This window comes from Rhincodon typus, chromosome 14 (genome assembly GCF_021869965.1).
Source record: "Rhincodon typus isolate 14 chromosome 14, sRhiTyp1.1, whole genome shotgun sequence".
NCBI classification, from domain to species: Eukaryota; Metazoa; Chordata; class Chondrichthyes; order Orectolobiformes; family Rhincodontidae; genus Rhincodon; species Rhincodon typus.
The window spans coordinates 41,610,058-41,623,768 of NC_063345.1; the positions used below are offsets into that span (position 1 = coordinate 41,610,058).

The window sequence follows — 13,711 nt, forward strand, 5'->3', positions numbered from 1 at the left end:
AAATAAGAATGCAAAACCAGACAGAGAGTGAGCAATGGTGAAATGGACACTGGGGGACTGGCATTGCTTTCTGGACGAGATGGCAAGAGTGTTGGAAGCAAGGACAAGGTTGTGTGACCACCCCCTATGTACAATGCTGCATCCCTGTGTCTTGGAAAGAGAGCTCCCCCTTTAAGAGGCTGCAGGCCCAAACCCGCTGAGGTTTGGCCTGGTGTCTTTTAGGAGGCATGGATTTTCCATTACATATAGTACCTGCACCACCATTAAATTTTGGAGTATTTAGAGTAAATGGGAGTCAATTGTCTCATTGATAGCCTGCTGTCAGGGAGTGTGTTTCCCTATCCATCTAAATTGCAGACGGTTGTTCTGTCTTTGGGGAGACTGTAATGTAGAATTTCCCACAATTAACAGCACAGCCGCCAATGTTTCAGCCACCATGGATTGCACTACATCCAGCTCCTGATCACAACCCAGTGATCATGCGGACCCAACATGAAGCCATGCTTTGTTCTCAGCTCCTAACCTAGTGAATCTCACTTCTCGAGCATACTGATGCAGAGCGGGCACCATTTGGGAGGCAGAGGCAGCCATTAAGGAAGCATATGACTTTTTTTTAAGAGATGACACAACAAACAAGAGGAAAATTGTGGGTGAGAACAACACTTCCTCTGGAAGACCTCACCCATCACAACTAAATAAAGTGTAGCATTCAGCTTTAGCAAACAGCACCAAAAATAATGCAAGAAGCTATCTTTTTTTTATGAAGGATTCTGCTGTTGATCATCTATTTCCTCCTCCCTGACAACTTTTCGAGTTTCTTAGATAACACCGTGTGGAGCTGGAGGAACACAGCAGGCCAGGCAGCATCACAGGAGCAAGAAAGTTCTGAAGAAGGGTCCCGACCCAAAATGTCAACTTTCCTGCTACTCTGATGCTGCCTGGCCTGCTGTGTTCCTCTCTGACTCCAGCATTGGCAGTTCTTGCTATCTCTTCTCGAGGTTCCTGTTTGTTTTAATCACCAGCCTAGATATACCCATCTGTTAAAATGAATGGCAGGAATATCACAGGCTGCTGATTTGCATATGCAGAAAGCAGCAGATCTCAATCAGGCAGTGCCACATCAATATGAGAAAGAATTTCCTCAACACCACACTGTAACATTGCTGCCATAAACCAGCCACCAGCAAAAAAGTGATGTCCACTGAACATAAAATCTGTTGGACTAAAATCACATTACTTTTATATCTTCAGTAAATAGTATTTATTCATGTCATGAATAAGAAAGAAAATATTAGGCAAGATTTATTTGTCTGTACTTAATGTTGACTGAATGCTACTGGCAATGATTTCTTGGATCTGCTCAAAGCTGTTGGTTCACTGCCTCCAAATGTTTTAATAGAAAACTGCATTTTCAAGCAACAAATTGCATAACAAATTTCCTCTGCAGAAATTTTAAGCTGTTTTGTTGTACATGAGCAAATGATACCAAAAAATTTGACCAATTCATGAGTAGCTTTGTTTCCGTGAGGTATTTGGTTAACGCGGCTGGAAACTTTCCATCTCACATTGAGGTTTATCTCTCCATGGCCAGGATCTTTGAGATGATGAAATTTCCCTTCCCAGCCCCTGAAGATGGTGAACACATTGCTGCTGATACTGACTGCTCCACAGCCATTAAACACTCAGTATCCAATGACAAAGTCATCAATGGACTCCTCGGTTTCTGCCTATTTGACACGAATTGGAGTCTGTTCACCCAGAAGCTGGTACTTAAGTATTCTCCAGATCTTCTCTGGGTCTTTTTAATCACCCTCAGAAAGACCAGATATACTTATTATGTGAAGCCTTTCCTTGCTGATAGTCAGCAATCTTTTCAGAGATCTCCTCTTCAGATCATTTAAAGTTTGATCTGTGAAGTCAAGCCAAGCATATTGATTAAATAGCTGAAATTCAATAGATACACTCTTTGCCCAACTCATAATCAAATACATGTCTTTTACTTTGTGTTGAAAGGGTTAGGTTTGTGTTTTATTGAAGTAGAGACTGGGACCTGTTTTTTTTTTCCTTTCTTTTATTTGTTTTGTTTTTTTTATGCTTGTTGTTCCTTCTTTTGCTTCTATTTTAATTTATTTTTGTTGGTTGTGTCATTTTTAAGATGGTTTGCTGAGTCTGAGTCTGAGTCTGTGCCTTTAAGAGACAGAGGTCTATTGTAGCAGGTTACAGCCACTAAAGCAATTTCACACCAAATGAGGAGTGATGATATCACATTACCTTTGGTACTGAATTTGAAGAGTCAGAATGGCGGTTCCACCTGACCGCTCCATGAGATAAGATTCTCTAGGTTATAACATCAATTTTTAGTGCTTAAAATACAATTTTGCTTAAAATACCATTTTCCCAAACATGGAGTCTCTATAGTTAAACCAACAATATCCTTTGACTGCCAATTTTAGATTTGATCCTGTCAGAAGCCTTTAGCTGCTGATTTTTGCTTTTAAACCCAGAAGACTACTGCACATTAAATTCTGTATTGAGAATTAGGTTGAAACTTTATTTTTCTTCCATAAAAAAAATGTAGAAATATCTATCTTGAGGGAAGTGAATGTACTACGGCCAAGTGTGAGGATGATACAAAGTATCTAAAAGGAGCTGATTAAATGGGTGAGCAAAGCCTTGTTAGATGGAATATAATGCGGAACATATGAGGTTATGCACTTTGGCAGGAAGAATAGAGGAGCTGAATATATTTAATTGTGGAAAGACCGCAGAAAGCTACAGAACAAAGGGATTTGGGAGTCATCATCAATGAATCATAAAAAGCTAGCATCCAAGTTCAGGTGGCTAAAAGGGAACGCAAATGGAATATTGCCCTTTATTTCAAAGGGAATGGAGTATAAAACCAGAGATGTTTTGCTTAAACTATGAAAGGCACTGATCAGACCACAGCTGGAATACCGTGAACAATTTTTGGCTGCTTATCCCAGGAAAAATATATTGGCTTTGGAGGCAGACCAGACAAGATTCACTAGGCTGATATCAGGTGTGGATAGACAGGCTTAGAAAAGAGAGATTCAGTACATCGGGTCTTTACTTTCTGGCATATAGAAGATTGAGTAGATTGGGCCCGTGCTTATTGGAATATAGAAGATTGAGAGACATACTTATTACCACACACAGATTCTTGGAGGACTTGATGGGGTAGATATGGAAAGGTTATTTCTCCTTGAAGAGAGTAGGACCAGAAGGCACAATCTCAGATAAAGGGGTCACCCGTTTAAGACTGAGATGAGGAGGAATTTTTTTCTCTCGTAGTGAATATGTGGAATTCTTTACCACAAAGGACTACTGAGGCTGGATCATTGATATACTCAAAGCTGAGATAGACATCTTTTAAAATTTGTCAGGGAATCAAAAGTTATAGGGAAAAGGCAGGGAAGTAGAGTTGAAAATTCAGATCCACAATGATCTCATTGAATGATGGAGCAGACTCAATGGACTGAAAGGTCTGCTTTTGCTATGTCTTATGATCTTCTTGGATCTCGAACTTTAACCAGAAGGAAGGTAAAGTCTGCCTCCTGGCTGTGTTAAGTTGAAGATCTGTACTCGTATATACTTATGATGTCCAAATGCTTTATGATCTAGGGCTGTATTCTGTGAAGATTCTTGTATGAGCAGTTACTGCTGCATTACACCCATGATGTCATGTGGCAAGATGTCTCATGAAGTATCGTGATATGATATTTCTGCTGGCTCTCACAACATAAGTTTGAGATCTGGGTCAAACACAACTGAAAAATTCAATGAATCTTTATTACAGCACCTGGCATCCACATATGTACTCTACAATCACAGGCACTCGCATCTCTGGGCTTAAGCTAAGCAATGGATTGTACTGTAGCACCCTTCTTTCAGTGTGTCATTCTGCAAGAGAGCTCAGTAAGATGGAAAAGGCTGAGCTCTTTACACCATTGTTTGACATACCATAATACAATGATGATATCATCAGAGTGTCCCTTAAAAGTTTATCATATATCTTCTGAGTGACATAATACAAAAAGTTTACAGGTTTATTTTTCATTGTAACTAACAACTGCAATGCTTTTCTAATTCTTTCTAACAATGGTTCTGCTCTGATACTAGAATTCTGCTAATGATATTTTGTGCAGGTGTGTTATTAAAGACAGAGATCGGTGACATTGCATTGCAGCTAAGAGCTGATGTAGGCCTGGTACAAGTGAATTGAATTATTAGCGACCTGCAGCAATGTGTCAGAATGGTTTCAACACTCAAAATGTATGTGCAGTGTTACAATTTGCATTTCTTCAGTCATAGGCATTACAAAAGTAATCATCTGTAGCCTGCATTGACTAAGAACTTAACGATCTCATGCTTGAAACACATGGGATCGAGGATAGTATTCCACTGGGGAAACATAGAAATTTAATGACGGGCTACCCCAGTTTCAGCATCACGTTATAAAAACATGATGTTGTTCAATATCATTCCTTTGTAATTAGTTACAAACTAAAAACTTGCCCTTTTCGAACGGATGTTAGTCTTCAGAGAAAGTGCAGCACAGAGCCAAAACTCAGTCGTCGCATTGTTTATCATGCAGGCTTTCTTCCTGATTATAACCTCAGTGGAAACCAGATATACACCAGTCTCTGCTGTAATGCAGAAATTGCTTGCAGCTTCTTTGAACTGCACCATGTAAACATTGACTCTCCCTTTTCTCTCCACCGATGCTAATAGACCTGAGTTTCTCCAGCAATTTCTGTTTTGTTTCATATATCCAGTATCTGCAGTTCTTTGTTTTATTCCACTATAATGCTGCTGATTGGAAAGAATCATCCAGAAAATTCATTGTGAGTGGAATTTAAGATTATTCTGTGATGTTTTTCAGAGTGAGTACATCGCCCCACAGGATGCGAGAAGGGCCTGGATTACAGGGTTTAGCGGAACAGCAGGTAACACAGACAAGAAAGAAAAATGAGTCTGCATGCTCAAATCACTGGAGAAGGGTATAACTTTAATGTTTTTCCTTAGGTAGGTGCTGATCAAAATTTAGATGAATGTTTTCCATCTGTCACAAATAACACCAAGTGCAATACAATATAACATCATAGGGAGGCTCCCCGTCCCCACAATAACAACCAAAAAAGAATCACCCTCGTCCTCACATACCACCCCACCAACCTCCGGATCCAACGCATCATCCTCCGACACTTCCACCATCTGCAATCCAACCCCACCACCCACTCTCTCCGTGACTCCCTTGTCCGCTCCACGCTCCCCTCCAGCCCCACCACACCTGGCACTTTTCCCTGCAACCGCAGGAAGTGCTACACCTGCCCCCATACCTCCTCCCTCACCCCCGTCCCAGGCCCCAAGAAGACTTTCCACATCAAGCAGATGTTCACCTGCACATCTGCTAATGTGGTATACTGCATCCGCTGTACCCGTTGTGGCCTCCTCTACATCGGGGAAACCAAGCGGAGGCTTGGGGACCGCTTTGCAGAACACCTATGCTCGGTTCGCAACAAACAACTGCACCTCCCAGTCGCGAACCATTTCAACTCCCCCTCCCATTCCTCAGACGACATGTCCATCCTGGGCCTCCTGCAGTGCCACAACGATGCCACCCGAAGGTTGCAGGAACAGCAACTCATATTCCGCTTGGGAACTCTGCAGCCCAATGGTATCAATGTGGATTTCACAAGCTTCAAAATCTCCCCTCCCCCTACCGCATCCCAAAACCAGCCCAGCTCGTCCCCACCTCCCTAACATGTTCTTCCTCCCAGCTATCCCCTCCTCCCACCTCAAGCCGCACCCCCATTTCCTACCTACTAACCTCATCCCGCCCCCTTGACCTGTCCGTCCTCCCTGGACTGACCTATCTCCTCCCTACCTCCCCACCTACACTCACCTTTACTGGCTCCATCCCCGCCTCTTTGACCTGTCTGTTTCCTCTCCACCTATCTTCTCCTCTATCCATCTTCTATCCGCCTCCCCCTCTCTCCCTATTTATTTCAGAACCCCCTTCTCCTCCCCCATTTCTGAATGAAAGGTCTAGGCCCGAAACGTCAGCCTTCCTGCTCCTATGATGTTGCTTGTCCTGCTGTGTTCATCCAGCTCTACACTTTGTTATCTTAGGGAGGCAGCTTGGCCTCATGACCATGACTTAGGATACAGAATTGTTTACAATTCAATAATAGTAAATGATTATAACTATCAGTGCGGTTTCAACACTCAAGTTGTCAACAATGCTACAATTTGGGTTTCTTTAGTCATATCCAATGCAAAAATCATCCTTTGCAGACAAGCTTGCATTGGATGAGAAGAAACTCACAGGATCAAGCAAAGTATTCTACCAGAAAAACACAGAAACATAGAAATTTAGTGGCAGGCTATCCCAGTTTCAGCAACAAGTTGTTGAAAGATAACTCTGTTCAACATTATTCCATTATAATTAGTCAAGGCCTAAAATTTGCTCTTTCAAAACAGACACAATCTGATCAGTTACAATTCATAGGTTATGGGAATCCCAAACCAAACAAGTAATATTTCATTCGCAATATACCCCTCTGTACCCACATACACTGCTGAAGCACAAAAACAACACAGCTTTCTTTCAAAAACCAATAAAAGCCAGCTTAGACTGCTATTATAACGTGATAGAGTTGTGTATAAACCAAAACTGCATGGGTCTTACATCTGTCTAAAAGAGGTTCATTTATTTCAATCTCTTTGAATTAATTTACCCATCTCTGGAGGAATATTCTGGCTCTGTTGCAGTAAAAAGTAGATAGAGTAAAAAGTACATAGATTCTTGTTCTGCTTGTTTCTTTTTTACTACTTTTGATAGCCAGGACAAACTGCTCCTCTCTTTAATAGTATACTGAACTTCATTTTCATTCTCTGCACACTGAAGTGGTATATTTCTTTTGACAATTAGACCAGACTATTAAAATGGAAGCAAATAAACCCTTTCAACATCCCTTCCTCAGCTGTGGACTTTTCATTATCCAGCATATCGTAATGATGCTGAATGTTATTGCTGGAGTTGAAAGGGCACAAAACACTTGGGATCAGAGCCGGTTGAAACTGGTTTCTTCTTAGCAATCTACATCAGACAAATATTTGAATTAAGAATTATGGCCCAATGGAATGAGATTACAAGACTGCACGTGTATAATTTTCTACTTGTCTTGTTCACCTACTCACAAGGTATAACACACTGAAAAGAGGGACAGAGGTGCTTGTTCATATGGTCCTTGGAGGAGGCCCACAAACCTCCTGGCTGAAATGTTAAGAAATCTTAGTTAGATACTGAGACTTTTTGCACACAATTTCCTGATGTCCCTGCCTCAGGGATGCTCAATCTTAATTATATTCCCGGCAATTCAATATCCAGCTTTTCACAGAACTGGAGAATAGATGGAAGATCATTTAAAGACTAAAGTAATATAAGGGTAGATGTTTTGAATGCAATATTAGACTATAGTTCATCTCTCTGGTATATGAGTTACCAATTTTTTTTAATCCTAATTGTATCAATGGATTTCCATTGGGAATCTTCTTGTCTGAGCTGTTTGGAAAAAAACAAGAAAAAGTGATAGCAGGCAGTTCAGGCTGCAGAGGGAGTGTTCAGTTCCCAGTACCTACCTGCTGCAAGCATGGATGAGCATATTTCACTTGAGTAGGTAAATTAATGCATACACAGTACTCTATTCCCAAAGGTGCTGGGATATCAGATTGACTGGCACAGCTAGCCTAGTGAATGTTTCTGCAGAAGGGTCCAGACCCGAAACGTCAGCTTTTCTGCTCCTCTGATGCTGCTTGGCCTGCTGTGTTCCTCCAGCTCTACACCTTGTTATCTCTTATGTCTGAATGATGGCTGCTTTCTTGTAATGTCTTCTTCTCTTGGTTGTAATACACACTAAGGCAATCAACAGCCAGCATAGATCAGTTGTCTACAAATGATTAGAATTTGATCAGAATTTTAAATGTTTCAATAAAAGTCCACTCTTATTCTTCTAAATTCTGGTCAATACAGGCCCAATCAAGCCAACCTCTGCACATATGACAAGCCTGCCATTCCAGATATCAATCTGGTCGATGTTTCTCGCATTCCCTCAATGGCATGTATATCCTTTCTTAGGTACAGAGACTATAACTGATTACAATTCACCAGATGTGGCTTTACCAAAGCTCTGTAGAGCTGTAATAATATTTCCTGCTCCGATACTCACTTCCTCTTGCAACAAAGGCCAACATACCACTTGCTTTCCTACTTGCTTACTGATCAGCTGCGTTCTTGCTGAATAGCCAAGCAAACTCAAATATAGACTATTCCTATCTCTATTTCTCATGTTCCTTTCTTCTGGTTTGTGTGGCCTTCTCTATACAAATTGACAGCTATGCTTCCTACATTATTACAATTACTACCATTCAGGAATGCATCATAGGCTGTTAAATATTTGGTGATGCCCTGCAGGAGTAGACCATATGGCCTAACAAGCGTGCTCCATCATACAATACAATCATGGTTGATCTTTGGCTTCAACTCTGGAGGTATTGAATGAACTACATAAATGAAAGTTCATTACGTTTCTCAAAGTATGGAAAATCTTGAATCACATTTTCTCAAACATTTAAAATTACAATAAGATGCACTCTCTTGGTCAGGTTTGTCAGCATACCTTCCAATTTTGATCAAGTCTAACAATTCTGCGTGCTTTCCTTTTGTTATTTTGCTCGTTTGCAAAATTTTGCTGTTCCATGAAGTAATCTAACAAAATAATTGAAAATCCTTCACTATCAATTTGGGAAAAAGCTACTTTTCACTTTTAGGTGCAATTCAAACAGAAATAAATAGTGTCCCTGGTAAGATGTGGCCAAATTGTTCCATAGGTACCGCAGTAGTCAGTAAGATGAAGGCTACACTCTGGACCGATGGACGTTACTGGATTCAAGCTGAACGTCAAATGGATTGCAACTGGGAGCTCAACAAAGGGGAAAGTGAGTCATAGCAGCAGTGAGACACTTAATGATCCAATATTATTTGCCTGCATTTATTTTTCTAAACATGTATTGTTTCTCTTAGCAACAATTGTAGACTGGATTTTGAATGAAACAAGGGAAGGAGATATAGTCGCGGCTGACCCTTTCGTCTTTTCCATCGGTAAGAAAACGGTATTTATAAGATTTTTTCTGGTCTGTTTACTCTGAGAACCAGCTCCACAATCAAGTCAAAATTTAGTGCAATCTCAAATTCTAATTCAGTTTTATCCAAAGACCTCCAGCCAGAGCAATTCCTTAACATTTTCAAACTCACCTTCACTGTTCCCTTCCTTCTGCAATCATCCAGTTCTTAGAGCCCAAGATTTGGTACTGAATATATTTTGTTTGGTGGTGAATATATTTCCCTGCCTGCTTGTTTTATCCAATGGCAGGGAACACAAATAAGTGTCACATTTTCGCTGCTGTTGTAAGCTTCCTATCATCCTTAATAAGTTTAAAATTAATTCAATCTGAGCTTTTTATAAATGCTTGCAGTAAAATTCCAGCATGTGGCACTATTGGTGCATGAAAAATCTTCCCAGATTTGCCAGCAGCAACATTATTCCGGTACTCCATCTCTGGTACATACCTATCTATTTGAGTCTGGAAATTTCATGGTTCAGAAAGAGTCGAAATCCCGATTAAATTTAAAATTACTCACTTATCTTCAGGTCAGCTGGGATTTTGGGGTCCAGGAGAAGCAGGGAGGTGGGTGTTGGGTCGGCGGAAGGGGAGTTATGGTGGTTCTGAATTTGGATTAGCTCAGCAGCGTAGTTGTGAGGGACCGTGTGAGTGTAACGCGTCAGAAGTAGTCTCGTTTGGTTGGGCGGAACGGGGAAGGTGGGAGCGAGTTCGGTTTAATATTACTCAGAATTCAGAACAGAGTTTAATTTTCTAACTATGAAACTTAACTGAGTCAAAATCCTCTGAATTCTCCGACTCTAATTGATTCTTTCAAAAGGTTCCAGACAGAGGAGAACTGCCATCAGAAAATTCAATTTCTCAGATAATTCCCAACATCGAGGAATCTGAATGGTCCCTAACGCGCAACTCCAATTTGCGCAACTCCAATTCCTCTCTGTAGCTATGAGAATATCTCGGCCAGTCGTAATTTATTAGAAGTGCTTGGAACTTTATGATTGCAATGAATGCGCCTTGCTGAAAATCTATCTGGAAATGGTCATTCTCCTGTGCTATTTGCTCTCTTTATATATATTACATAAAAAATAGTTATAATTCATAAACTGCCTCTAATTAATTAGATCATGTGTACAAGTACCATGTAGTTCAATAAGCGTTACTGCTGTAGGAGTGAAAGAGGAGTAAGGGGGTTGATGAGCCAGCAGAGCGAAGATAACACAAAAGTAAAATTGCTGCAGATGCTAGAAATCTGAAATAAAGTGCTGGAAATGCTCAGCAGATCTGGAAGCATCTTTGGAGAGAGAAACAAAGCTAACATTTCAAATTGAGTATGACTATTTGTCAGAATTGAAAAGTCCTATCCGACCATAATGTTAACAGTCTTTATCTCTCCAAAGATGCTGTCAGACCTGCAGAAAGAAGGTAACAGATGGATAAAAATGGTGAAGGGGAACAGAAAGCAATATAAGTAAAGGGTGTCATCTAAGAGGAAGGGAAATTTCCATACGGGAGTGAGTGTAGCATTGGAGATGGACAGGTGAGTGGCAGATGGGGCATTTTGGGGTTTGCTGGCAGGAATTATTAAAATAAAACCCCAAAGAGCTGCAGATGCTGTAAATCAGGAACAAAAACAGAAGTCGCTGGAAAAGCTCAGCAGCTCTGGCAGCATCTATGAAGAAAAAGTCAAAGTTAACGTTTCAGGTCTGGCGTCCACTGGACACGAAACGTTAACTGTGAGTTTTTCTACACAGATGTTGCCAGACCTGCTGAGCTTTTCCAGCAACTTTGTTTTTGTTCCTGATTTACAGCATCCGCAGTTCTTTCGGTTGGAATTATTAAAATGTTGGGGTGTCCGTTAGAACGGTAGATTTGTGATCAATAAACATGATGGAGGAGAGGAGGGCATTACTGTCAGGGAAGATTCCCTCTCTGCTCTCCACATTCAAGCAGAAATTTCTGGAACAAAAGTAGGACATTCAGAATATATTGTAATTGCGTGATAACAGGCAAATGAGAAACTGGCACAGCAAGAAACTGAACATGAGAGAGAAAGAGATGATTACCCACAGCTAACCAAAGCCAGAAGAGTGAATTAGGGAATTTCCAACTTGTTTATTCATAATCAATGGGGTAAAAACATTCAAAATCCCCATTATATTTGCTACCCAATAATCCTGCTGGAATATGCTATGTAAATTTTAAGGGATAACACCAATTTTGAATGTGCGAATATATGTTGCAGGTCTTTAATTATTATTGTCTAAAAACATGACAATTAGGATGAGGATTTTTGTTGAAGTGAATAATGTTGAAATTCAAATTAATTTTTACAATTTGTTTTCAACTGTTGGCTCAGATGGCCATTAAATATTTCATGTGTTTCTCCGAAGAATAACAGTAAGTATTCTTAGTGTCTTGGTCAATGTTCTTGCCTTAACGAATACCACAAAAAAAGTTAATTTCCAATTCTGTTTTCTGGTGGAATTCTGCTGACACAGAATGGCTGCGATGTTTGCATATGTAAAGACAGTCACTGTGCTGTGACAGTAACCCAAAGCATAAAGAGCTTTGACATGATGAGATGCTGTCAAGCATTTAGTTTTCCACCATAAAAATATTGACTATTCTGCATAAATACTGCATCAAAGGGTAATTACATTCTAATTTCTGCTGTGCTTTTGTGTTTAAACAGTGGAGTGGGAAAGTTACAAAAAGCCATTGCTTCAAGGCAAACGACAATTTGTTGCTGAAGAAAAGAATTTAGTGGATATTATCTGGGGGGCAGACCGCCCACCGAACCCTACCGATGATATTTTCAAAGTGCCAGATCAGTTCTTCGGTAAATTATTTCTCTTAAGTATAAAGGAAATGATTGTGTAAATGGATGTTATAACCTAGAGCATCCTGCATTGACTCCAGTACAAAAAGCTGGGGGTAAAATTTAAAATGACTGGAACCTCTGAAATTCAACTTTTAATTTCCTTGTAATGAGCAGTTTTACTTTTTAGTTCACTTTCAAAATTTAGGCTTAGCAAAGCAACTCTGAGAAAACCTTTTGGAAGTACATATAAGGTAATGAATAAAAAGCACTGCTTAACTCATTGTATAGAATAATCATGAGCACTGCTTTTTCTTCCAATTTATTTACTTGATCAAGTTTTTTGAAGTGACGAAGAGGATTGGTGAAGGCATATCAGTAGATATTATCTATATGGACTTCAGTAAGGTGTTTGACAAGGTTTCACATGGTAGATTGGTTAATAAATTAGGACACATGGAATACAGGCAGAACTAGCCATTTGGATACAAGATTGGCTCGAAGGTAGGAGACAGAGGGTGGTAGTGGAGACTGCTTTTCGGACTGGAAGCCTGTGATCAGCAGTGTGCCGCAAGGATCGGCACTGGGTCCACTGCTTTTTGTCATTCACATAAATGATTTGTATGTGAACTAGGAGATTAGTAAATTTGCAGGTGACACCAAAATTGGTGGTGCAGAGGACAGCGAAGAACATTCCTCAAAGTACAACAGGACCTTGATCAGATGGGCTGATAGGCCGAGGAGCGGCTGATGGAATTTAACCTAGATAAATGTGAGGTGCTACACTTTGGTGGGGCAAATCAGGACAGGCCTTATACACATAATGGTAAGGTCCTGGAGAGTATTGCCAAACAAAGAGACCTTGGAGTGCAGGTTCTTAGTTCCTTGAAAGTGGAGTCGCAGGCACACAGGATAGTGAAGAAGGCATTTGGTATGCTTGCCTTTATTAGTCCGTGCATTGAGCATAGGAGTTGGGAGGTCATGTTGCAGCTGTACAGGACATTGGTTAGGCCACTTTTGGAATACTGTCTGCAATTCTGGTGTCCCTGCTATAGGAAGGGTATTGCGAAACTTGAAAGGGTTCAGAAAAGATTTATAAGGACGTTGCTTGGGTTGGAGAGTTTGAGCTATAGGGAGAGACTGAATAGGCTGGGGCTGTTTTCCCTGGGGCATCGGAGGCTGAGGTGTGACCTTATAGAGAATTATAAAATCAAGAGGGGCATGGATAGGGTGAATAATCAACGATCTTTCCTGAAGGTAGCGGAATCCAGAACTAGGGGGCATAGGTATAAAGTGAGAGGGGAAAAATTTAAAAGGGACCTGAGGGGCAATTTTTTCACGCAGAGGGTGGTGCATGTATGGAATGAACTGCCAGAGGAAGTGGTGGAGGCAGGTACAAATACAACATTTAAAACCTATTTGGATGAGTATATGAATAGGAAGGGTTAGAGAGATATAGGACCACATAAACACAGTGGCTACAAGACCAGGTCAGACATTAGGAATACTGCAATGAGTAATTCACCTCCTGACTCCTCAAATCCTGTTCACCATCTACAAGGCACAAGTCAGGAGTGTGATGGAATATTCCCCACTTGCCTGGATGAGTGCAGCCCCAACAACACTGAAGAAGCTTGACACCATCCAGGACAAAGCAGCCCGCTTGATTGGGACTACATCCACAAGCAT

At 40.7% G+C, this 13,711-nt stretch overlaps 1 protein-coding gene across 1 annotated transcript in view; it reads left to right on the top strand.

Moving 5' to 3' along the window:
* Positions 1-13,711, top strand: part of xpnpep2 (X-prolyl aminopeptidase (aminopeptidase P) 2, membrane-bound) — a 66,036-nt gene that overhangs the window by 22,804 nt on the left and 29,521 nt on the right. The window contains exons 5-8 of the mRNA XM_048605317.1: positions 4,904-4,967; positions 8,914-9,021; positions 9,107-9,184; positions 11,897-12,043. Coding sequence (XP_048461274.1) covers positions 4,904-4,967; positions 8,914-9,021; positions 9,107-9,184; positions 11,897-12,043 — 397 coding nt within the window. The remainder of the gene's footprint in view (positions 1-4,903; positions 4,968-8,913; positions 9,022-9,106; positions 9,185-11,896; positions 12,044-13,711) is intronic.